At 41.0% G+C, this 24,777-nt stretch overlaps 1 protein-coding gene and 1 long non-coding RNA gene across 4 annotated transcripts in view; one reads left to right on the forward strand and one right to left on the reverse strand.

The window, feature by feature from the left end:
• Nucleotides 1–2,330, reverse strand: part of LOC137768569 (uncharacterized) — a 61,892-nt gene extending 59,562 nt beyond the window's left edge. For all 3 annotated transcript variants that reach the window (XR_011074765.1, XR_011074762.1, XR_011074761.1), the window contains exon 1: nucleotides 2,162–2,330. This is a non-coding gene — a long non-coding RNA (uncharacterized lncRNA). The remainder of the gene's footprint in view (nucleotides 1–2,161) is intronic.
• A 261-nt stretch (nucleotides 2,331–2,591) lies between these two features.
• The window catches only part of BPGM (bisphosphoglycerate mutase), a 35,831-nt gene continuing 13,645 nt past the window's right edge, over nucleotides 2,592–24,777 (forward strand). The window contains exons 1-2 of the mRNA XM_068549480.1: nucleotides 2,592–2,682; nucleotides 14,569–15,230. Coding sequence (XP_068405581.1) covers nucleotides 14,630–15,230 — 601 coding nt within the window. The 5' untranslated portion in view covers nucleotides 2,592–2,682; nucleotides 14,569–14,629. The remainder of the gene's footprint in view (nucleotides 2,683–14,568; nucleotides 15,231–24,777) is intronic.

The raw sequence follows: 24,777 nt of genomic DNA on the forward strand, positions 1-24,777 counted from the left end.
GATGAGCATTCTGTTTTAACTTGTAAAATGAAGGGACAGATGGCTTCAAAGTCTATTCTAAGGTTCTACATGGCTGATCCCAAAGGGCATTTCCAGTTTTTGGTTTCAGTAGAGGGGTCGTGTACTGAATAGGTCAATGGTGGGAGCCAAACACTTTGGGCCTGTTACACTAGATTACGGGGAGCAGATTTTAATCTGACCCTGAAAGAAGGTAGCGTATGGTGGGAGACAAGATACTAGCAGCAAACAACCAGATCATGATGATAAGATTGTTAAGGAGACAATCTGTAAAGGGAATATAGGATCAACTACTTTCTGGAGTTTGCTGGAGGGAAGGAGAGAGCCAAGGCAGAATAGCCTAGGTCTCTGGATGATGTTTTGATGCATGGTGGACCAGCTCAACCCTACCTGCAAAGGCCCTGTGTAAATGGCTGTGAAATTTAGGCCCAGTACGTAGGCTTTCATAAAATTGTATTTTATTCAGGTCCTGAATACGAAAATCTGCTACTAATCCTTAAAGTACTATATGTGTTAATATTGACTTTTTGATACACTCACATAACAGAAAGAAAGACAACATGGCTATAATAATTTACTGCATTTTCATTTCTTATTTGGATGAAAATGGGACTACACCAAAAGCTGTTTGAAGTAGTGAACTGGGACCCTGAGTTATTTTCATACTATCTATACTGTTTGCTACATCAGAAGTAAATTTTCATGACCGGTCTTAATGGAAATAAATTTTCCATAAAATTACTAATAAATTACTATTAAATTAGTAATCTTGATTTAAAAAAATATTGCTTTTGTGTGTGTGTGCTAGGGGGGAGCAAGAGGCAGCAGGAGAGGAAGCATTTTCCCCAGAATTATGAATTAGCAACCTTGGATCCTTGCCCAGGCTCTGCCCCCAACCAGCTAAGTAATTCTGAATAAACTTCTTAATTTCAGATTCCTCACCTGTACAAGGAGATTCTAAAAGGCAGGTGATGTTTGATGTTGTTAATGTTCCATGTGACAAACCAGCATTCCACAGGTATACATAACAGTAAAACAAAATCCAGTGAGCCCTTAAGTCCAGATAAGCATCGCTAAATGCTATAAGACTGACACTTGTCTTTATCCTGTCTTTATCCTCCAGAGTATGGATGGTGGGCACTCTAAGTAGGAAGCTTTGATGTTACACTAGCAGAAAAGGTTTCCCCTCACTTTGTCCTCACCTGGTACAGAAAAAAGGAAGAGGAAGTGGGTAAGAGTATAGGATTTGGAAGCTGCATTCTTGGGAGTCAAGCCCAGAAGCTGCCTCCTCCAGTTGCTCTGACCTGACCTCTAGTTAATCCCGTACAAGTTTAATTTGACTATCCCTAGATGGTACCTATCACCTGCTGGGATCTGTCAGGCCTTGGATTTGTGCTCTCCCAGAAGTAAGGATCTGTTCTTTGACACCCTAGGAGGAATTGTTATGCTCCAAGAAGGATAAAGGAGATACAAAACTAACTACCAATGCTTACATCTTAACGAATTCAATACATAATGTGTCACAGGGTTTAAAACGTGGAAATTAGCTTTTCAAATTTATGTTTAATTATTCTGAGGACCTGCTTGGCCATCACGTATCTACTGGACTTGTTATGAGGATGAAATAGGAAAAACTCAAAAGAGGATACTAAACACTAGGTAGGACAGCTTTTAGAAATCAAGAAGCAGAATTTCCCACCCATGTGGTCAGGCAAACAAACCAATCCTTACTATTTTCACGCCCACCCAAAGGTTCTGACACTTTATGCTTCAAAGGCTTGTGTGGTAGTTCAATCCTACTTGAAGAAGCTTACAAGGCCCTGTGCCGAGCTTCGAGTATTTTCATAGATTTCTCTTGTTCAGTAACTGTGGCCCCCCAATTTATCATTCTCATATCACTCCATCCTCTCTTCGTCTGTCCTATAAGCTTTTAGTGCCTTCCATGTTCACTGTTCTTCCCCCAACGAAAATAATGTCAGGGGATTGCCTAGGGGGAAATCCCTATAAAAGTATCAACACTAGGAGAGAGTGAGGACGAATTACTGCCCATAAATCGGGCACTTTAAAGGCTTTTGCTTTAATCACCGTTTAGGACTTAAAACCAAGAGGAAAGCAGGAGCTTTCCTCCGCGAGGAGTGCCCACCTTCATCCGCAGACTGCAGTTTCCCAAGAGTAAAGGAAGGTATCACCTCATCAATTCCAAGATTCCCGTCGACCCTTCTCTACGTTGGCAGGTATTTCATTCACGACGCCAAACACTTTCTAGCACCTCGACCGCTTAAGAGCTCCTGAAGTTTTCCAATTGCCGTGGCGACATTCCCGGCTTTGTTTTTCTACTTCCCTAGGCAGAAGCCCGCCCGCTAGCGTCAAAGCTAGCTCCTCACTGGCCCGGAAGTGTGCTCGTCTCCTCAACGAGCCATTCAGAGCCTTACTTTCTACGCCGGGGATTTGAAAAACGGAAAAGCCCTCGACCTGTTCCTGGGAGTAGGGTGGGGCTGTGAATGAGTGACAGCTTGACCCTCCAATAGTCAGAGCCATAGGGCCTGCCCCTTCTGGCTCCGGGGCTAGAAAAGAGAGTCGATGCCGGCAGCAGTGATGAGTCTTGGGAGGCAGTGGCTGCTCGGCGGTTCCGAGGAGCGGCTGCTGCTGGTGGTCTTTCTGCAGGTGAGTGGTTTTGTTTTGGAATATTGCTGTTGCGAACGTTTCCATTTCTCAATGATGTGGTGGTTTATTTTGGCGTGCGGGAGGGCCAGTTCCTTTCCTCCCCGGGTTCAGTCTTTGATGGGAGTCTGGCACTCGCGCGTCGACCCCTCAAGCTCCGACCCTCACTTATCCCCCAGGTCCCGCTCAGCTGTCCCTTTGTCAGAATAAGCCTCTATGGTCTGACAGCCGAAAGGAGAATTCCGCTTGGTGGAGGTACCTTGACGGCAAGAATAAACAGGGGTTGAAGGGAGTGATGAACTCAACTCCCCTGGACGTCTGAGGCACGGGGTGACAGAGCCCCGTCAATAGTAGGGTTCCTACTGGAAGGGAGCTCGGTGTGTTTTCAGGGCTGTGCCACTATATTGAGGGCCATGGCAGACCTGGCCCTAAAAGTCTCAGTAGATAGAAAAAACTTGAACGTCATGAAAGGAGAAAGGTGAATATCTGCAATGGTTTCATGGAGAGTTCTAGTCTGGAGCTAAATCACAGGTTCTTCGAACCACTACAAATGAAAAAGTAAGTATTTCTTCTCCTTTCGAAGGGATGGGGGCCGTATTACTGGAGAAGAACAATAGAAATGTGTAATGGAAGTGAAGTTCACAGTTACGTTTTAAGGATAATTGGTTGTTAGTTAACTTATTGTAACTCTCATTCCCCTACCACCTCCCTTCCAAATTATGGAGGCTTTATAGCTTGTGAGTGGTACCAGAATGTTAACTGACTGAATGCACACTTTTGGGGAAAAAAATCAAATGCTATCTTTCACCAGTAGCTACTAGGGTTTTCTATAATGAAAGCAGAACACATGCCATTTTGTCTTTTATTTTAAAACTGTCTTCCCTGAAGCCAGGGGACTAGATTTGATCCATCTTTGTGTTCCTGTAGCACCTCACACACCACAGATGCTACTCAATTGTGGTGGGGTTGAGAGAAGCATAATTCAAACAAATGGTGTCGTGGAAGAAGCTCTGAGTTGGCAGTCAAGACACCTGGGTTTTAGTCTTGAAGCTATTTGTGTGATCTTAAATCATTTCAGTTCTCTGGCTCTTAATTTTCTCATCTTTAAAAAGTGGAAGTCGCATTGGATTATTTCCAAGGTCCATGCCTGTGTTCAAAGTCTGTTTTAAACTAAAGATCCTTAGACGTTTTCCACCACAAGTACATCAGCAAAATCTCATTGCAGTAAATTCCTAACCAGTCTGTTAGCAAATAAAAGTTCCCAGCTACAAGGGTAGTACCTGTTCTTTTGTGTCCATATTTAAACCAAACCAAGTGGATCATTGTAGAAAATTTGGCCGCTGTCCAGAATGAACATTGTACAGAAGTATAATGTGGCAGAAAATGTCATCCTTTATTCCATCACTCAGAGGCAACCACTGTTGGTGTCCGGGTAGATCTTTCAGTCTCTCTTCCTCTTTTGCCTTCTATGGTTGGTTGAAATTAAGTGGCACATTTCATTTTAAGTAATGACATCTAAATTCAGCTGTGCCTTCATCTTTGTGTGTCTGGTGCCTAGAGCACAGAGGACACGCCAGTGTCTGAACTGTTAGGTCACTTGAACATCCTTGGAATGAAATCTGGTGTGAAGGGATATTTATATGGGGAAATAGGACTAAAAGTATCACTTAATAACAAAACTCTTTAACTGAAACTTGGCCACAAATATGGATAAAATATAGTTTATAAAATGTAAAATAAATGTTAGCCACTTCCCTGAAGCATTTGGATTGTAGAATATTGCTTAGTATTTGGTATGCTTCTAGGACTGTATCTTACTGTCAACGCCTCTTTCCTGAAACACACACACAACATTTGATTGCATTCCTACCTCCACTGTCTAATTTAACCTTTTCTCCTTACCGCCACCCTCATTTTGCTTTATTCCCAGCTTTTGCTTCTGCTCATACCATCAGCAAGGCAGGATCACTCTCAAGGGCCTGAGGTCTGTGTCAGTCTTCATGTGTTAGTCGAAGTCTGCTCCATTCAACCCAGAATACCTCACACTCTTTGGTAGACCACTTCACCATAATCTCATTTAGTCTTCATAGCCCCTTGAGAATAGTAATTAGATAGGAAGGAGATGTCATGAGCGGGTGTTGTGCACATCGGTGATGCCACGCAGGCTGGAACAGGCCACATGCCCCAAGCACACACATATGTCATTACACATGTGTGTCCCTTTCCTGTGAAGAGGGGTCTACCTGCTATGGTTTGTTACCTCTGTAACAAGTGGTTAATAGGTATAAAGTTGGAGAATGACAGGGTAATAGTGTCTGGAAAACACCTGTAAGTAATAGCGTTTGCTCCTGGTAAAGAGTTGTTCTTATAATGCAAATACAAATGGAAACGTTAACATAAAGCTTTAGGAAAAGTAATAGATGATGGAACAATAGGTACTTTTGGATATAGTCATGTTTGAACTTTTCGTATTGAGCTGGGCTTGGGGAAAGGCATATTTTAAGACCCTAAGGAACTGAGCTCCAGATTTCATTTCCCTTAAGAACTGTTCCTTTTTAGTCTATCAGAAACACGGTTAACCTTTTTCCTATCCTCAAATCTAGCCAGCCTATCTATATAGAGTTAGATCCCTAATGCAGTGGAGGTTAAGAGTTGTTCAAAGGTATGTAGTGAGGATTTGGACCAGGGAAAACATCCAAGTGGTCAAGGGTAGGATTTGAATATTTAATATTTAAGGGTAAGCTTTGGCTCAAAGCAACTCTGGCTCTGCATGCCTTATTTTATATTACTTCAACATTATATCATTGACCAAGTTTCTTGCTCAATTTTGGAAACAGAAAACAAACTAAGTGTTTAGACTGGACTTTAACCTACAATTTTCCCCACCTGTTCATGAGTTGCCATACTGGAGTATTAGACATTATTACTTTTCAAACACCTGAGGGAAGGAGGAAGCACTGTCCCAGGAACATTGGTTTGGGAGAGAGGACGAGACTCAGTTATGGTGGGTGAGGGAGAGGTACGTGAAATTATATGGTTTAATGAGGAGCAGGTGTAGGAGGCAGCAGCAAGATTATTAGCTACATTTGTTGATACTGCCTAGAGATTCTGGAAGTATTGTAGAAGTAACCTCAGGAAATGCAAGGGCCTGATGTGTACCAGTCTCCTACCTACCTACCCACCCTCTCCATCCCTACCTTGCCAAAAGGATGCTAATCTTGAAACATAACTCGATTTTACGGTGACATTTATGGAAAGGATATTTTTTACCCTGTAGCCAATTTAGGTGGGGAAAAATGCATATATGTATATATATTTCAAAAGGTCTTTGAAAATATGAGTCACCTGCAAATTGTGTTTTCTTCGAATCGCCTGTTTGTTTCTCTTTTGCCAAGGCAATTCCATAGCACCCATTCCTGAGCAGGTATACATTCACCTGAAGTGTGAAGCATTTATAAAGATGTCTAATAAAAGTAATGCATGTCAAAATGACAGATTATATTTTTGAAGTTGGTTAACAAGATGAATAATTTTTTCCCTCTTGTTCTATCTTGAACCCATTATTAAATAATTCGATGAAGCAAAATAAACTACTCAGACTGATTTAAATGTGCTCAGTACTGTCTTCTGTGAGGGATAAAAACAGTTATGAATGGGATTCCATTATTCAAGGCACTTGCAGTTCTGGTCAAGACTGAAAGCAGGTGATTTAATAATGTTGGGATTATCCCATGACAGGATGCTTAAAGGTTCAAAATGCTGATGTGATTAGTAGATCTGAGTAATCCTAGCTAGGCCAGGGTTTGGCAAACTAAGGCCTTCTGGCCCACTACGTGTTTTTGTACAGCCCACAAACTGTGAATGGTTTTTAATGGTTGAAATAAATCAAAGTATAACAATATTTCACATGCATGAAAATTATATGAGATTCTAATTTCTCTGTCCATATGTAAAAGACAAAAAGAGTTCCAGTATGTTTATTGGAACACAGCCTTATTTGTTCATACGTGCATTGTTTATGGCTGCTTTCAGCAGAATTGAGTAATTGTAACAGACCACATAGCCCACAAAGCCTAAAAAATTTACTCTTTGGCCTTTTACAGAAAAAGCTGCCCCCACCTGAGCTAAGCTGGAGTGTTTTTCACATCATCGCCTTTACCCCTTTTCAACAGCCATTATGCTTGTCCAGGTCTTCGTTAAATGTTACCAGAATGGTTGCAAAAGCCTCACAAGTATTCAAATCCCTGGTTTTCCCATCTCTCTTACTTGTAGGTGCTGCCTGATCCTCCTAAAATACACATTATTAACCCTTTAATGATGTCCCAGTACTTACAGAAGAACCTGCGTTCTTTGGCACAAGGCCCTTTTTGGGGCCACTATTCAGTCTTATCTTTCTAGACTAGTCTCCTCCTACTTCCTTGTTATACCCTATACTTAGTTTAAGGTGATCATACAGTTTTCCAGATGGGACCTTCAAGTGTGAAAGGGGCCCTATAATAAGTATGTTGGGGAAACAGGCCTAAAGCAAGACTGTTCTAGGCAAACCAGTTTGAATGGCTCACCATTTCTCCATAAACACCCATTCCCTTGCCCTCTACTCACTGTTCCCTTAGGCTGGAATTCCTTTTCTTTTTTCTATAAATCTGAATCTTAAACATCTTTTCAAATCCAGCTTAAATAGTGCCATGTCCATGAAGCATTATTCAAGAAAAAAAATCTCTCCTTTCCCATCTCCCTTATACATGAACTGGTTTCTCATGTTGTGGTTTACTTTCTGCTTTAGTGATACACACACGTATCCTTTCCCCCATTAGTCGCTTGGAGACATCATTCATGTTGGATTCTATATTCCTCACAGGCCTAGCATTATGCCATGTTCAAATGGAGTTTGTAACAGTTTGAAGAATGAGTTAATTGACCAGACATGGTAGACTGATGAGTATTTGGGAATGTCAATGTATAAATCATCCATTTTAACGTAATTTAAGTAGTGAGAAAAGTTGGGTTTCCAAGGACTGAGGACAGAGCCTTGGGTGCCAGTATGGCGGTGGAGCGGAGTGGTTCAAGGCATATGCATAGGCTTTGGGGTCCAGCCTGCCTGAGATTGAAATCCAGTTCTGCCAATACAATCTTTGTCATCTTGGGCAAGTTAACCTCACCTCTTAGGTTTCTGCATCTGTAAAACTGGAGTAATCATAGTAACTTCTCTGCAGAATGGTGGTTGAGGATTTAAATAGTCCCAAGCACACAGTGAGCACTCTGAGAAAGGTAGCGGCTATGGTGTCATATGCTGTCTTCATTGTCATAGTACTGTTGCTGGCGGGCAGAAAATACAGATTCAGTAAGAAAGAAAAAAAATATCGTATATTAACGCATATATGTGGAATCTAGAAAAATGGTACAGATGAACCGGTTTGCAAGGCAGAAATAGAGACACAGATGTAGAGAACAAACGTATGGACACCAAGTGGGGAAAGTGGTGGGGCTGGGCGGGGGAGTGGTGGTGTTGGTGGGATGAACTGGGAGATTGGGATTGACATATATACACTAATATGTATAAAATAGACAACTAATAAGAGCCTGCTGGGGCTTCCCTGATGGCGCAGTGGTTGGGAATCCACCTGCCAATGCAGGAGACATGGGTTTGAGCCCTGGTCTGGGAAGATCCCACATGCCGCGGAGCAACCTAGGCCCGTGCACCACAACTACTGAGCCTGCGCCCTGGAGCCCGTGAGCCACAACTACTGAGGCCCGTGCGCCTAGAGCCCGTGTTCCACAACAGAAGAAGCCATCGCAATGAGAAGCCTGTGCACCACAACAAAGAGTAGCCCCCGCTCGCCCCAACTAGAGAAAAGCCCGTGTGCAGCAACGAAGACCCAATGCAGCCAAAAATAAATAAATAAATAAATAAATAAATAAATAAATAAATAAATAAATTATTTTAAAAAAAACCCGAATGTATAAAAAATAAATTAATTAAATTAAATTGAAAAAAAAAAAAGAAAATATAGATTCAACACCGGGACGTAACAATAGAAGAGCTGGGAGAAATGCAGCACCAAAATCTTAGAAGATTTTTTCTTCCCTTGATAGAAGTAGTCAGCTTCAGAGGGGTCAAAGCAGTGTGAGTCCTGCGTGAAGATGGTCTTCACTTAGTAAGAAGTAACTAATCAGCAGTCTTTTGAGAGTGCATTTCAGTAGAGTGGGCAAGGTATAAGTTAGGTGTCAGAGGACTAAGAAAGTAATGGCCAGAAGGAAGGGAAAAACAGCCAAGAGGAAGCGGCAGGAAGATGAGATGCAGAGTCATGTAAAAGATATGTTTGTTTAGTAATTTTTTTCTTTGAGCCACACCATACTTTAAAAAGGAAGGAACCCTGGGGTATGGTAATTTAGTGACCCGTGTGGCCCTTTGGGAGTATGAAGTAAATCATTGACTAAAATTAGTGCTTAATTCAAGTGCCAGTAACCCTTGCCAACGGATAAATATGAGGACCTTTAAGAACCAACTCCAGCGTGGTGAGCTTTACCAAAAGCAACACAAAAAAAACAAAGCTTGATTTTTAAAAAGGATAGTTTTTAATTCTTAGCGTGGCACCTTATTATAAGTTGGGGGTGACTATTGCCTAACTTGACCTTGTGATTTGAGGTTCTTCTCAAGAGCAGTCATACGCCGAGCCCTCCTTTATACTCACCTTGTTTGTGCGTATTTCATGAAATGTCTGCCTGGGTTGGGGAGACAAGCTGTGATTGGAGATGCTCCTGTGAAGGGAAGCCTAGTGAGCCTAGATGCTCACACCCAGACTCACAAATCTTCCGTGGTGAGGTAGAAAGAGTGCGGGTGTCAGGCACAGACCTGGATCGCAGCTCCAATTCCATTTAGTGGCTGTGTGTTTTTGGACAAGTCAATCAGTGTCTCTCTATTCTCTGTGGAGATTATTATGGCCGTTCATGAACATACTAAACTGTAACAAAAGAAAAATATAATGGATGATTATTCTTGGCTCTGCCTTTGCCATCAAATACATTGGAATTCTTGAGTTAAAGCCTCCTAACGTCTCGGGCCTGACTGTTTTTGCTTTGGTAGTTACCCCTAAAAATGTCAGGCCTTAGCCTTATTGGCACAAGCTAATCCTTTTTGCCTAACTTTGATTCAGTCAACACACCTACTAAGTACCTAGTATGTGTCAGGTGTCATGCTGGGTTCTAGAGATGGGGCAGTGAGTCAGACCAACCTTGATGCAGCTTACAGTCTAACAGGGCACACAGACGTGGAACAAGTGATCTGTCACAAGTGACCCATCACAACGGCACCCAGTGTCCTAAAGCAGGGGGCTGTGGAGGCACCTCACCGCTTCCCAGTGGGTGGGAAAGAAGCGCAGAGAAGTCTGCAGAGGCTCTAAAAGCATTGTCCTCAGACCAGCAGCCTCAGCGTCACCTGGAAGCTTGTTAGAAATACAGATTCTCAGGCCCACCCCAGACCTCCTCATTCAGGCTCTGGAAGTGGGGCCCAGCAGCCTGTTTGAACCAGTTCTCTTGGTGATTCTGATGCACATTAAAGTTTGAGGATGACTAGCCTAGAGGAAATAACATTTAAGCTAAGCGCTAAAGCTACACCAGTCAATACAGTAGCCACTGGTCATGTGTGGCTGTGGAGCCCTTGAAATGTGGTTAGTCCAAATTGAGATGTGCTTTAAGTATAAAATACACATCAGGTTTCAAAGACTTACTAAGAAAAAAAGAAAGTAAAATACCTCACTGAGAATTTTATATAGATCATATGTTAGAATGATAATCTTTTGAACCTAAAGGGTTAAATAAAATGTATTATTAGAATTTCACCTATTTTTGCTGCTTAGTACGGCTTTTAGAAAATTTAAAATTACCAATTTAAAAAAGCCAATTATATGTGGCTTGCATTACATTTTGATTGGACACAGCTGATCAAAAGGACAACTAGCAGGTCCCCAAAGCAGGGAGGGACTGAAGCGGCGGTGGATGGGAGGGGGTGTTGGGTGAGGGTTCTGTGTAGGAGACAGTGTGTGCAGAGGTCCTGAGGCCAGAAAGAACATGGCATGTTCAAGGAAATAAAAGAAAACCAAAGCCTTGCAAGTCACATTAAGGATTTTGAGCTTTGTCCTAAGATCAACAGGAAGTAATTTGAGGGTTTTAAATAGGGTACTCAGTTTTCAGGAAGTTTGTAGCTAATACATGAGGGCAAGAGAGCTACAGCTGACTATTGCAAGGCTCAGAATCAAAGCTCCCCCCACCTGCCCAAAAGATGGTGGGGATGGAGGAATTTGGACAGGAAGTACTATTGAGAAGTCGGGAGCGGGACCCTGCTCGTCAGCAGCCCCTGCCCCAGGATACGAGGCACCAACACCCCTGCTGAAGAGAGAAGCAGACACCTGGGAATAGTTTGGTGTTCAGTTCATTTTCAGCTTGGTTAAAGTTGAGAGCTAGAGGAAACATTCCAGAAGAGTCCAAAGTTGAGTAGGAGTTTGATTACAGAGCTGGGACTCTGCAGGGCACTGGCGAAGTTTTGGTGAAGAGAGGGTCAGGGACAAGGAAGCCTGGCACATGTAGGGATTAGAGGGTCTGTCCTTTGAAAGAGTGCGCTGGACAACCACAGGCGAAGGCTGGGGTTAGAGCCTGGAGGCTTGGGGTCTGACTAGCTCCAGGGGGCAGGAGGGTGGGGCTGGGGGGGGTGGTCCTCATTCACCTGTGGCCTGGAGGAGGTTTCTCTTTAAGTAACAGTCATACACTAGCAGACTCAATCTACCCTCAGAAATGTCTTGTTTAGCTCACATTTTTTAAATGTATTCAAATTAGTTGCTAGTATTTGTATCGGATATCACATAAAATTCACATTTCCAGTTCTTTTGAGAATTGGAAGATTGAGGACCCCAGTTCCTCAGTCTCACAGAGAAATGGGCTGGAGCTACGTAGCAGCTACTCCCTTCATTTTTCATTTGAGCTTCTAAGAGCTGAAATGATCACATTAAAAAAAAAGACATTTACCCTAAAAACAAAACAGAATCCACAGGTTCTCTCTGGTCTGAGTCTTGCGTTCTCTCCAGTCTTTGTTTTCAGCAGCCCCAGCTTCTCCTTGTTCTCCAGAAAAGTTCTAGAATGGTACCCTTAGCTCAGCGAGACCAGATTATACAAATGCTTTGTCCAGGCACACGAGTTGCGAGTTGCGTCCATCAGAGAAGCGCGTGTGTTCCCTGCAGTTCAGCACTTTTCCTACCACCTTGCAGCCCTGAAGCACTGCTCCTCACAGATCTGCCTGAAACTTTAAATGAAACTGACTACAGTGCTGTGTTTGCTGACACTTGACATACCGGCTCCCACAATGATTAAATCGTAAAGAATGCAAACTGTAAACCTCAACAGCTCCTTTGTGAATATTCAGTAGTTAATTAAATGGCAAAGATCAGTTGATAGCAAGGAGGAGAGAGGGAAGGGACTTTCTGTTGACCTGAGGTAGATGCTCCAGTTTGGTACCTTATCCTGTATTCGTCCTCTGTACACCGGAGTAAGGCACAGGTGTGTATTTGTAGAGTCCTTGTGGCTGTAGCACTATTTCTCTGCTCCAATATATATATTTTGAAGGGAAGAAACAGAAATTGTTTTATTTTTTAAAGTAAGCAAATAGAGCAGATTAAAATACTGCAGAGCTTGGTGATAGTTGCCTCAGTGTTCATGATATTATTGCTACATTTTTTTTGTTCCCTCCATATAGTTTATAATCAAAAGATGATGGAGAAGTGCCTCTGCCTATAATATTTGTCCATCACACCTTCTTCATTTGAAGGGAAAGTAGCTTCATCAGCCTAAGGAGCTTCTTGTTTGACAAGACACAGTAAGGGCTGAGGTAGAGAACAATTGATAGCTTCTCTTTTCTCCATCCCCCTCCTCAACCACCACCAAAAACAAAACAGTAAATGTTGCGTGGGCGTGGATCCAGTTTTTGATGGGCCTGAAACTTCTAGTACTTAGTGGATTGGGGTGGGCCCTTTAAAAAAAAAAAGCAATACAAAAGTGTCTTTCTTTTGCTGATTACATACAGACACACACACACACACACACACACACACACACACACACGCACATTCTCATCCATGTGAATTCATTATTTGGTCTCTCCCAGTGCCTTAGAAGGAGTTTGTTCAAGTGAGGGGCCCTGAAGCTTGAGCTTCATTAGTTTCATGATTATTCCTCTTCCGGGCACCGGTAATCACCTAGCCAAACACTGCCCAGTTGTCTTTCATCCCATTCTCTGTTCTTCTGCCACCCGATGCCCATCTGGGCTGAGAATAGAGACATTGCTTTCCCTCTGGAAAGTCTTAGCTCTGCAAGGTACCTTCACCTGAGTCCTTAGCCCAGGTTCTTCCAGTGACCTGATGCTTCCCCACTCCACATGCACTAAATAAAGCATCAAATTTTATTGATGCCTGATGAGAAAGGGAAGTCATAAACCTAGCCATTGTAGCCTTTCAACCACTTGCAAATCACCTCAATCTGCTTCCTCCCTTGGGTCCTCTGTTGGCCCTCCACTGACATTGGAAGCTTTGTTTTAAAGACATTTTCCCCCTTGAGAATCTCTAGGAATTACTAAAGAAAGGAAGAAATTAGATCTAGATTCCAATTAACTTTGTCATTGATTGTTATATAACTGTGGGTGAATCACAGTTTAAGTGGGACAGAAAATCTCCAGTTAATAGAAGTTGCCAAGAATGGCAGAAGACCAGGCCCTGATGTTCATATAATCTCTACTCTCCAGTGTGGAAAGTGCTGGGCTGGTGGTGGAAAGTGCTGGGCAAGTAAACTGAGCAGCGTTTGTCAGTGTAGATCTGTCCACTGCAAGGAGAGCGAGGCAGGCTGATGCAGCCAGCCCGAAGATTCTCCAGGGGACAGAGTGGGCCCAGTAGATCTTTGGGCCGGCAGCTTCACTTAGGAAGTTCAGAAACACTTTAGGGTTGCCTGTCCCACTTTACTAGAGTCTTCGCCTGCTGAGATGTGGCTGGCATGTGTAGGACAGCTGAAGGGTTGGGAGAAGGAGAGGGAGGCCTCCTTATCAGTGTGCTTCCTCTCACTCCTACAGACCTGCTCCTGGTAATCTGTTTCTACAGGCAGCATCTCTCAGCTGCTTAACTTGATAGCTTGTTTTGCATCCAATTTATTCCTGCCAAAAACTCTTATCTTGAGGCAGGTGAAAGATTATTTAGGTGAGTACCATATTGGGTGATAATGTTGATTTGAATCATTTTAATGTTTAAATGTTGAACCTTAGATTTTCTTGTATGTGGTGTAGCCTGTGGCATTGAAGAACTAGTTGCCACCAATCAATGATTTACATACCAGATGAATGTGGTGGTTTATTGAATTAACATGTTTAATAACTTCAATAATAAGATGAGAATGGTAAATTATTTCTCCACCAGAGGGAAAACAAAATGAGAAGGGTGCCTTCAATCTCGAGTCAGCTTCTCAGACCTGGGAGTTCCCAACTACAAGTCATCCTTTTAGACACCTACAACTCATTCTATTAAATCATGTCTTCTGTAAGCAGAAACTGCCTTTTTATCTGGTGGAAATGTAGCATGCCAATAGAATGAAGTGTTCTGTTGTTTTATGCCATACAATTAACTTACTACCCAGCCATCAGAAAATTTGTCAACTAACTAGGTTCCCTGTAATTAATTATCTGTGGACTCTGCCTGTATGTGCCATAGTATGTATGAGTTGCCAGATGTCTGATGTCAAAACTGTTCAAGGAATCATTCCAGTGTGTTTTAGAAACTGGCTGTTGAAAAGTTGTGCTTCCACCCCCAGGTAGTTAGTTGAATGAAGAATACAACTTACACTTTTTGTTTCTTCTCTTTCTAGATGTATTGCTGTCACTGAACACTGGCCCATTGGAAAGCACTAGAGAAGCTCAGCCATCAGTATGTCCAAGTACAAACTGATTATGTTAAGACATGGAGAGGGTGCTTGGAATAAAGAGAACCGTTTTTGTAGCTGGGTGGATCAGAAACTTAACAGTGAAGGAATGGAAGAAGCTCGGAACTGTGGGAAGCAACTCAAAGCGCTAAACTTTGAGTTTGATCTTGTGTTCACATCCATCCTGAACCGATCCATCCACACAGCCTGGCTGATCCTGGAAGAGCTGGGGCAGGAGTGGGTTCCCGTGGAAAGCTCCTGGCGTCTCAATGAGCGTCACTATGGAGCCTTGATCAGTCTCAACAGGGAGCAAATGGCTTTGAATCATGGCGAGGAACAAGTGAGGCTGTGGAGAAGGAGCTACAGTGTGACCCCACCGCCCATAGAGGAGTCCCATCCTTACTACCACGAGATCTACAACGACCGGAGATATAAAGTGTGCGACATTCCTTTGGATCAGCTGCCACGATCCGAGAGCTTAAAGGATGTTCTGGAGAGACTCCTTCCTTATTGGAATGAAAGGATTGCTCCTGAAGTATTAAGCGGTAAAACCATTCTGATATCTGCTCATGGAAATAGCAGCCGGGCACTCCTGAAACATCTGGAAGGTACCATCTTTATGCTACTACTTACTGAAGGTTGCTACTGGGCCTTAATCTAGAAAGGAACTGGTTTCTAAGCTAATAACGCACAGTTTCCGTAATAGACTTTCCTTCCCTATTACCTTTTGTCCTTTCAGTCTTTTCAGGAACCTTTTGTTCTGTCAGTCAAAAAATCCTGGGCCTTTTACATTCGTGTTATCTGAAGCAGTGATTCTCTAACATCAGCAAGCATCAGAATCACCTGGAGGGAGGGAGCGCTGGGACCACCACTGGTTTCTGGCCGCACCCTTGTAGTTTCTCAGTCTGTAGGCCTGGGGTGTGGCCCAGTAATTTGCATTTCTAAGGAATTTTCAGGTGCTGCTGATACTGATGCTTGGGCTTCTCCAAGTGCTTGAGAACCACTGATCTAAAAGATTCTGTGGCTTTTGTTGTAACAAGGTAAGAGGAGGCTAGGGAGGGAAGAAATTTTTGTAGAAATGGTATGCAAGGTAAATTTTTTTTTCTTTTGAGTCTTTCAAGATAAGTAAAATCATATAGACTTCAGTTTTGCTCCCGTTCTTCCAACTTTAAACAATCATTGCTGTGTTTTCAGGCCTAGGTTTCCTGAATAATTGTTTTGTTCCAGTCTTCTCTTTCCAGACCAGGCTTAGTCATCGACTGGGAGAAAGTTCAGGAGTAGGAAAATAAAAGGATGGCTTATTGGAGATAATTAGTAGCCTTAATTTTATTTTAACTCCTTGATGTTATGTTCTAGAAAGCACTATGTTGTTACCTTCCTCTTAAGTGACATGAACCAAATGAACTCCTCTGAGGACTTGAGCTCACCAGTTTTGGGCACCAGTGATTGCACAGTGACACCTTCAGGGGGTTTCTCCCTCCACTCTCTCCCTTCAGTAAATAATCGCGGACGGTTGTGCATTTTGAGTGATCTGCTCTGTCTGGTGCTTTCCTGTCTATCGTCACTGTCAGCAGTCAGCTCACTGGCATTAGAATGCATTTCTCCAACATTCCCTCTTCATCCTGCTTTACTGTTCTATACGAGGCTGTGAAAAATGAAAAAGTTGACCTTGCACATGAAATAAGTGAAAATAGGTTATTGTTAACAAAATGAACTGATCTTTATAAGATTTTAATGTAAACCTTTTAGCATGTGTTTTTTCCCCCCTAATTTTTATAACATGGCCAAGAGCCAAGTCATTACTCATATACCTGACCTCCATTCATTGTGCAGAGATCTAAAATCTAACAGGCTTTATTGGCTATTTAAAACATCATTGGCCAGACATGGCACTTGATCTGTTTGTGTATGTGTATATATCTTATTTACTCAACTATATAAAGGGTATTATTCTTCCTTGTTCAGAATAGTCATGTATTTGATTAAATATCTATATATAACTTCATCATTACTGGATTTATTATAGTACTTTATTGTTTGAAGAAGAGTTGAAGCTCCTCTTAGGACAACAACAAACTGAAATTCAGAATTTCAAAGTTTCTGCCAGAAGATGTATTCTCTCTCTCCATGCCAATTCCTTTTTTCCAGAGATGGGACTTAGATCTCTTTGTGGCCAGATTCCCTTCCCTTAAGAAAAGGCCATCATCTCCTTCAGGAGCCTCTTTTCTTCCCCATCTCAGCTAGGAAATCCTCCTTTTAAAGACAGTTTCCTGCTGGTTAGCACCATTTACCCATCTTCAGGTTTAGAGCACTAAGATTATCCTGCAGCCCCGACCATAGCGTATTCTAGATACCCCCTTCCATTAGTGTGTTGGTAACTTAACCATTTGTTACTGTTATTTTTGAAAGAAATAGGAAGGTTTAACAAATGGTGGTGAAGAAGACTGCCACCATTGTAGGGATGCAGGGAAGATTACCTGTCGAGGGCAAGGTAACACATAGAAAAGCTGACTGTCTATATTTGAGGGAGGTTTTGAAACCATTAATAGTTTATTGAAAAACAACCAAATGGTATAGCTGCTTGGGAAAACAATCTGGCAGCTTCTTGATGGTGACACATAGAGGTACCATATGAGCCAGCAGGTCCACTCCTAGGTACATACCTGTATTCATTTCCTAGTGCTACTGTAACAAAGTACCCAAAACTAGGTGGCTTAGAAAAACAGATAATAATTGTCTCACAGTTCTGGGAGCTGGAAGTCCTAAATCAAAGTATTGGCAGGGTCCTGCTCTCTCTAATGACTCTAGGAGAGAATCCTTTCTTGCCTCTTGTAGTTTCTGGTGTTTGCTAGAAATGTTTTTTTTTTTTTTTTTTGGCCACGCTGTGCAGCATGTGGGATCTTAGTTCCCTGACTGGCGATCGAACCTGTGCCCCTGCAGTAGAACCACTGGACCATGCTTAACCACTGGACTGCGAGGGAAGTCCAGAAATCTGTAACGTTCCTTGGTTTGTAGATGCATCAGTGCAACCCTCCGTCTTCACTTGGTGTTCTCCCTGTGTGTCTCTTCTTCGTGTCCAAATTTTCCCATTTATAAGGACACCAATAATATTGGACTAGGGCCTACCCCAATGACCTCATTTTAACTTGATGACCTCTCTAAAGACCTGTTTCCAAGAAAGGTCACGTTCTGAGGTACTGGAGGTTAACTTCAGTATATCTTTTTCGGGGGAATGCAGTTCAACTCATAACAATACCTAAGAGAAGTGAAAACATATGTCCACACAAAAACTTGTACACAAACCTTCAAAGCGGTATTACTCATAATAGCCACAATGTGGAAGCAACCCAAATGCCCATCAACAAGTGATTAGATAAGTTAAATGTGGTATGTCCATACAATTAAATATTATTCTGCATTTAAAAAAAATGAAGTACTGACACATGCTATAACATGGATGAATCTTGAAATCATGATTACATGAAAGAAGCCAGGACTTCTCTGGTAGCGCAGTGGTTAAGAATCTGCCTGCCAATGCAGGGGACACGGGTTCGCTCCCTGGTCAGGGAAGATCCCACATGCTGTGGAGCACTTAAGCCTGTGCGCCACAACTGCTGAGCCTGCGCTCTAGAGCCCACGAGCCACAACTACTGAAGCCCGCACACCTAGAGCCCATGCTCCACAACAAGAGAAGCCACCACAATGAGAAGCCCGCACACTGTAACGAAGAGTAGCCCCCGCTCGCCGCAACTAGAGAAAGCCCTGCGCACAGCAACGAGGACGCGATGCAACCAAAAATAAATAAATAAGTAAATAAATTTATTAAAAAAAGAAAAAAAAAAGTCTGCCCTGTTTAAAAAAAAAGAAAGAAAGAAAGAAGCCAGTCACAAAGGATCACGTATTGTAGGATTATATTTGTATAAAATCTCCAGAATAGGCAAATCTATATAGACAGAAAATAGATGATTTGTTTCCTAGGACTGGTGTGGAGGGGAAGAGGGTGGATTGAAGAGTGACTGCTAATATGTGCAGGGTTTCTCATTGGGGTGGCGAAAATGTTCTAAAGTTGATTGTGGTGATGGTTGTACAACTCTGAATATGCTAAAAGCCATTGTATACATTAAGTGGGTGAATTGTATGGTAAGTGAATTATCTCATTAAAGCTGCAAAATAATTTAACCAATGAGATTTAAAGATGAAAGGATTTGACATTGGCCTAGAAAGCAATAGTTTAGGGCAAATACGTGGAAGTGACAGATAACAAAGGAGATATGCATGGATGTGGAGTATAGAATAAAGAAAAGAATTAAAACACAGCTTTGACCACTGGGGCAGAAATGTATTTACAGGGATTACTGAGAAATAAGCAGGCATTTGTCCTCAGGCTTCATTTAACTTTTCTTCTGAAGGTCTTTTTTTTTTTTTTTTTAATTTGGATGTACAGAACTAAATTAACTTTCAGAGATTAATGAAATAGAAGCAACCTTAAATTATAACTCCTATCCCTATCACTATAAATAGGCTATATAGAAAATGTTTTTATTTGGGGGATAATTGATTTAAAACAGTGGTGTTCATACTGGAAGAGGTAAATTGTATGAAGAGTAGGAAGTGTGTGTAGAGAAAGGTGTGAGGCTGGCAGATGCCTGAAGGAGAGGAGAAGGGAAGTGAATGGGAGGGAGACAGGGAATAGAAATGGTAGGGCTGGTGGCCAGGGAGGATGGCAGACATTCAGGAAAAAACAACTGGCAGAAAAGCCAGAATATACCACTAGGCACAAGCCAATAGCTGGGGAAGCAAATGGAGTGGAGTGAGGATTGTGGTTTGTCCATAGGAAGACATAAGAGTGGTTTGTAGTCTCAGCTCAGCCATCCTGGGGAGAACAACTTTGTTCCCTTTTGGCCTATAGTACCCCCTGGTGGTACTGTTGTTAAGATTCATCAAATTCTTTGATGTTGCTAAGATTCCCTGTAGTAACTTCCATGCTTCACATGGAAGAATTACTTCATGTGCCTGAAATAGACTGGACTAGATTTTAGGATCACATCATACATTAGTTGTCATCTTTTGTTTTAGGGGTCCTCTAAAGGCCAATCTCCACTAATAGAATTCTCTTGCAGTGTGTACTGAAAAATAAGATCCAACTATTCTATGTCACAGCTCTAAGAATTAAGCATAAGTCACTTTCCCAAAGATCAGAAGAAATAGTGTATGTTATTTCTCCCATCATTTCTGTTAATTTAGTGAGATTTCAGCCCTTTTAAAATTTATTGTAGATGTATATGCTCACTGGAATAAGAATACTAACATCTGTCCTCTTCTCTTGCATGTCTAACTTTTTCTTTTTTAATGTTTATTTTTTATTTATTTTTTTTCTTATTAGTCATCCAGCACACCACCACCGCCACCCCCCACCGCTTTCCCCCCTTGGCGTCCATACGTTTGTTCTCTACATCTGTGTCTCAATTTCTGCCCTGCAAACCGGTTCATCTGTACCATTTTTCTAGGTTCCACATATATGCGTTAATATACAATATTTGTTTCTCTCTTTCTGACTTACTTCACTCTGTATGACAGTCTCTAGATCCATCCACGGCTCAACAAATGATCCAATTTCGTTCCTTTTAATGGCTGAGTAATATTCCATTGTATATATGTACCACACCTTCTTTATCCATTCGTCTGTCGATGGGCATTTAGGTTGCTTCCATGACCTGGCTATTGTAAATAGTGCTGCAGTGAACATTGGGGTGCATGTGTCTTTTTGATTTATGGTTTTCTCTGGGTATATGCCCAGTAGTGGGATTGCTGGGTCATATGGTAATTCTATTTTTAGTTCTTTAAGAAACCTCCATACTGTTCTCCATAGTGGCTGTATCAATTTACATTCCCACCAACAGTACAGGAGGGTTCCCTTTTCTCCACACCCTCTCCAGCATTTGTTGTTTGTAGATTTTCTGATGATGCCCATTCTAACTGGTATGAGGTGATACCTCATTGTAGTTTTGATTTGCATTTCTCCAATAATTAGTGATGTTGAGCAGCTTTTCATGTGCTTCTTGGCCATCTGTATGTCTTCCTTGGAGAAATGTCTATTTAGGTCTTCTGCCCATTTTTGGATTGGGTTGTTTGTTTTTTTAATATTGAGCTGCATGAGCTGTTTATATATTTTGGAGATTAATCCTTTGTCCGATGATTCATTTGCAAATATTTTCTCCCATTCTGAGGGTTGTCTTTTCGTCTTCTTTATGGTTTCCTTTGCTGTGCAAAAGCTTTGAAGTTTCATTAGGTCCCATTTGTTTATTTTTGTTTTTATTTCCATTACTCTAGGAGGTGGATCGAAAAAGATCTTGCTGTGATTTATGTCAAAGAGTGTTCTTCCTATGTTTTCCTCTAAGAGTTTTATAGTGCCCGGTCTTACATTTAGGTCTCTAATCCATTTTGAGTTTATTTTTGTGTGTGGTGTTAAGGAGTGTTCTAATTTCATTCTTTTATATGTAGCTGTCCAGTTTTCCCAGCACCACTTATTGAAGAGACTGTCTTTTCTCCATTGTATATCCTTGCCTCCTTTGTCATAGATTCGTTGACCATAGGTGCGTGAGTTTATCTCTGGGCTTTCTATCCTGTTCCATTGATCTATATTTCTGTTTTTGTGCCAGTACCATATTGTCTTGATTACTGTAGCTTTGTAGTATAGTCTGAAGTCAGGGAGTCTGATTCCTCCAGCTCCGTTTTTTTTTCCCTCAAGACTGCTTTGGCTATTCGGGGTCTTTGGAGTCCCCATACAAATTTTAAGACTTTTTGTTCTAGTTCTGTAAAAAATGCCATTGGTAATTTGATGGGGATTGCATTGAATCTGTAGATTGCTTTGGGTAGTATAGTCATTTTCACAATATTGATTCTTCCAATCCAAGAACATGGTATATCTCTCCATCTGTTGGTATCATTAATTTCTTTCATCAGTGTCTTATAGTTTTCTGCGTACAGGTCTTTTTTCTCCCTAGGTAGGTTTATTCCTAGGTATTTTATTCTTTTTGTTGCATTGGTAAATGGGAGTGTTTCCTTAATTTCTCTTTCAGATTTTTCATCATTAGTGTATAGGAATGCAAGAGATTTCTGTGCATTAATTTTGTATCCTGCAACTTTACCAAATTCATTGATGAGCTGTAGTAGTTTTCTGGTGGCATCTTTAGGATTCTCTATGTATAGTATCTTGTCATCTGCAAAGAGTGACCGTTTTATTTCTTCTTTTCCAATTTGTATTCCTTTTATTTGTTTTTCTTCTCTGATTGCCGTGGCTAGGACTTCCAAAACTATGTTGAATAACAGTGGTGAGAGTGGGCATCCTTGTCTTGTTCCTGATCTTAGAGGAAATGCTTTGATGTTTGCTGTGGGTTTGTCGTATATGGCCTTTATTATGTTGAAGTAGGTTCCCTCTATGCCCACTTTCTGGAGAGTTTTTATCATAAATGGGTGTTGAATTTTGTCAAAAGCTTTCTCTGCATCTATTGAGATGATCATATGGTTTTTATTCTTCAGTTTGTTAATGTGGTGTATCACATTGATTGATTTTCATATATTGAAGAATCCTTGCATCTCTGGGATAAATACCACTTGATCACGGTGTATGATCCTTTTATTGTGTTGTTGGATTCTGTTTGCTAGTATTTTGTTGAGGATTTTTGCATCTATATTCATCAGTGATATTGGTCTGTAATTTTCTTTTTTTGTAGTATCTTTGTCTGGTTTTGGTATCAGGGTGATGGTGGCCTCTTAGAATGAGTTTGGGAGTGTCCCTTCCTTTGCAATGTTTTGGAAGAGTTTGAGAAGGATGGGTGTTAGCTCTTCTCTAAATGTTTGATAGAATTCCCCTGTGAAGCCATCTGGCCCTGGACTTTTGTTTGTTGGAATATTTTAAATCACAGTTTCAATTTCATTACTTGTTATTGGTCTGTTCGTGTTTTCTATTTCTTCCTGGTTCAGTCTTGGAAGGTTATACCTTTCTAAGAATTTGTCCATTTCTTCCAGGTTGTCCATTTTATTGGCATAGAGTTGCTTGTAGTAGTCTCTTAGGATGCTTTGTAGTTTTTGGGTGTCTGTTGTAACTTCTCCTTTTTTATTTCTAATTTTATTGATTTGAGTCCTCTCCCTCTTTTTCTTGATGAGTCTGGCTAATGGTTTATCAATTTTGTTTATCTTCTCAAAGAACCAGCTTTTAGTTTTATTAGTCTTTGCTATTGTTTTCTTTGTTTCTATTTCATTTATTTCTGTTCTGATCTTTATGATTTCTTTCCTTCTGCTAACTTTGGGTTTTGTTTGTTCTTCTTTCTCTAGTTCCTTTAGGTGTAAGGTTAGATTGTTTATTTGAGATTTTTTTTGTTTCTTGAGGTAGGCTTGTATAGCTATAAACTTCCCTCTTAGAACTGCTTTTGCTGCATCCCATAGGTTTTGGATCGTCATGTTTTCATTGTCATTTGTCTCTAGGTATTTTTTGATTTCCTCTTTGATTTCTGCAGTGATCTCTTGGTTATTTAGTGATGTATTGTTTAGCCTCCATGTGTTTGTGTATTTTCCGTTTTTTTCCCCTGTAATTGATTTCTAATCTCATAGCATTGTGGTCAGAAAAGATGCTTGATATGATTTCAATTTTCTTAAATTTACTGAGGCTTGATTTGTGACCCAAGATGTGATCTATCCTGACGAATGTTCCGTGCACACTTGAGAAGAAAGTGTAATCTGCTGTTTTTGGATGGAATGTCCTATAAATATCAATTAAATCTGTCTGGCCTATTGTGTCATTTAAAGCTTCTGTTTCCTTATTTCTTTTCATTTTGGATGATCTGTCCATTGGTGTAAGTGAGGTGTTAAAGTCCCCCACTATTATTGTGTTACTGTTGATTTCCTCTTTTATAGCTGTTAGCAGTTTCCTTATGTATTGAGGTGGTCCTATATTGGGTGCATACATATTTATAATTGTTATATCTTCTTCTTGGATTGATCCCTTGATCATTATGTAGTGTCCTTCTTTGTCTCTTGTAACATTCTTTATTTTAAAGTCTATTTTATCTGATATGAGTATAACTACTCCAGCTTTCTTTTGATTTCCATTTGCATGGAATATCTTTTTCCATCCCCTCACTTTCAGTCTGTATGTGTCCCTAGGTCTGAAGTGGGTCTCTTGTAGACAGCATATATATGGGTCTTGTTTTTGCATCCATTCAGCAAGCCTGTGTCTTTTGGTTGGAGCATTTAATCCATTCACGTTTAAGGTAATTATCAATATGTATGTTCCTATGAGCATTTTCTTAATTGTTTTGGGTTTGTTTTTGTAGGTCGTTTTCTTCTCTTGTGTTTCCCACTTAGAGAAGTTCCTTTAGCATTTGTTGTAGAGCTGGTTTGGTGGTGCCAAATTCTCGTAGCTTTTGCTTGTCTGTAAAGCTTTTGATTTCTCCATCGAATCTGAATGAGATCCTTGCCGGGTACAGTAATCTTGGTTGTAGGTTCTTCCCTTTCATTACTTTAAGTATATCATGCCACTCCCTTCTAGCTTGTTGAGTTTCTGCTGAGAAATCAGCTGTTAACCTTATGGGAGTTCCCTTGTATGTTATTTGTCGTTTTTCCCTTGCTGCTTTCAATAATTTTTCTTTGTCTTTAATTTTTGCCAATTTGATTACTATGTGTCTCAGCGTGTTTCTCCTTGGGTTTATCATGTATGGGACTCTCTGCACTTCCTCGACTTAGGTTGCTATTTCCTTTCCCACGTTAGGGAAGTTTTCGGCTATAATCTCTTCAAATATTTTCTCGGGTCCTTTCTCTCTCTCTTCTCCTTCTGGGACCCATATAATGCGAATGTTGTTGCGTTTAATGTTTTCCCAGAGGTCTCTTAGGCTGTCTTCATTTCTTTTCATTCTTTTTTCTTTATTCTGTCCCACAGCAGTGAATTCCACTGTTCTGTCTTCCAGGTCACTTATCCGTTCTTCTGCCTCAGTTATTCTGCTATTGATTCCTTCTAGTGTATTTTTCATTTCAGTTATTGTATTGTTCACCTCTGTTTGTTTGTTCTTTAATTCTTCTAGATCTTTGTTAAACATTTCTTTCATCTTCTCAATCTTTGCCTCCATTCTTTTTCCAAGGTCCTGGATCATCTTCACTATC

The sequence above is a fragment of the Eschrichtius robustus genome, chromosome 8 (assembly GCF_028021215.1).
Source record: "Eschrichtius robustus isolate mEscRob2 chromosome 8, mEscRob2.pri, whole genome shotgun sequence".
NCBI classification, from domain to species: domain Eukaryota; kingdom Metazoa; phylum Chordata; class Mammalia; order Artiodactyla; family Eschrichtiidae; genus Eschrichtius; species Eschrichtius robustus.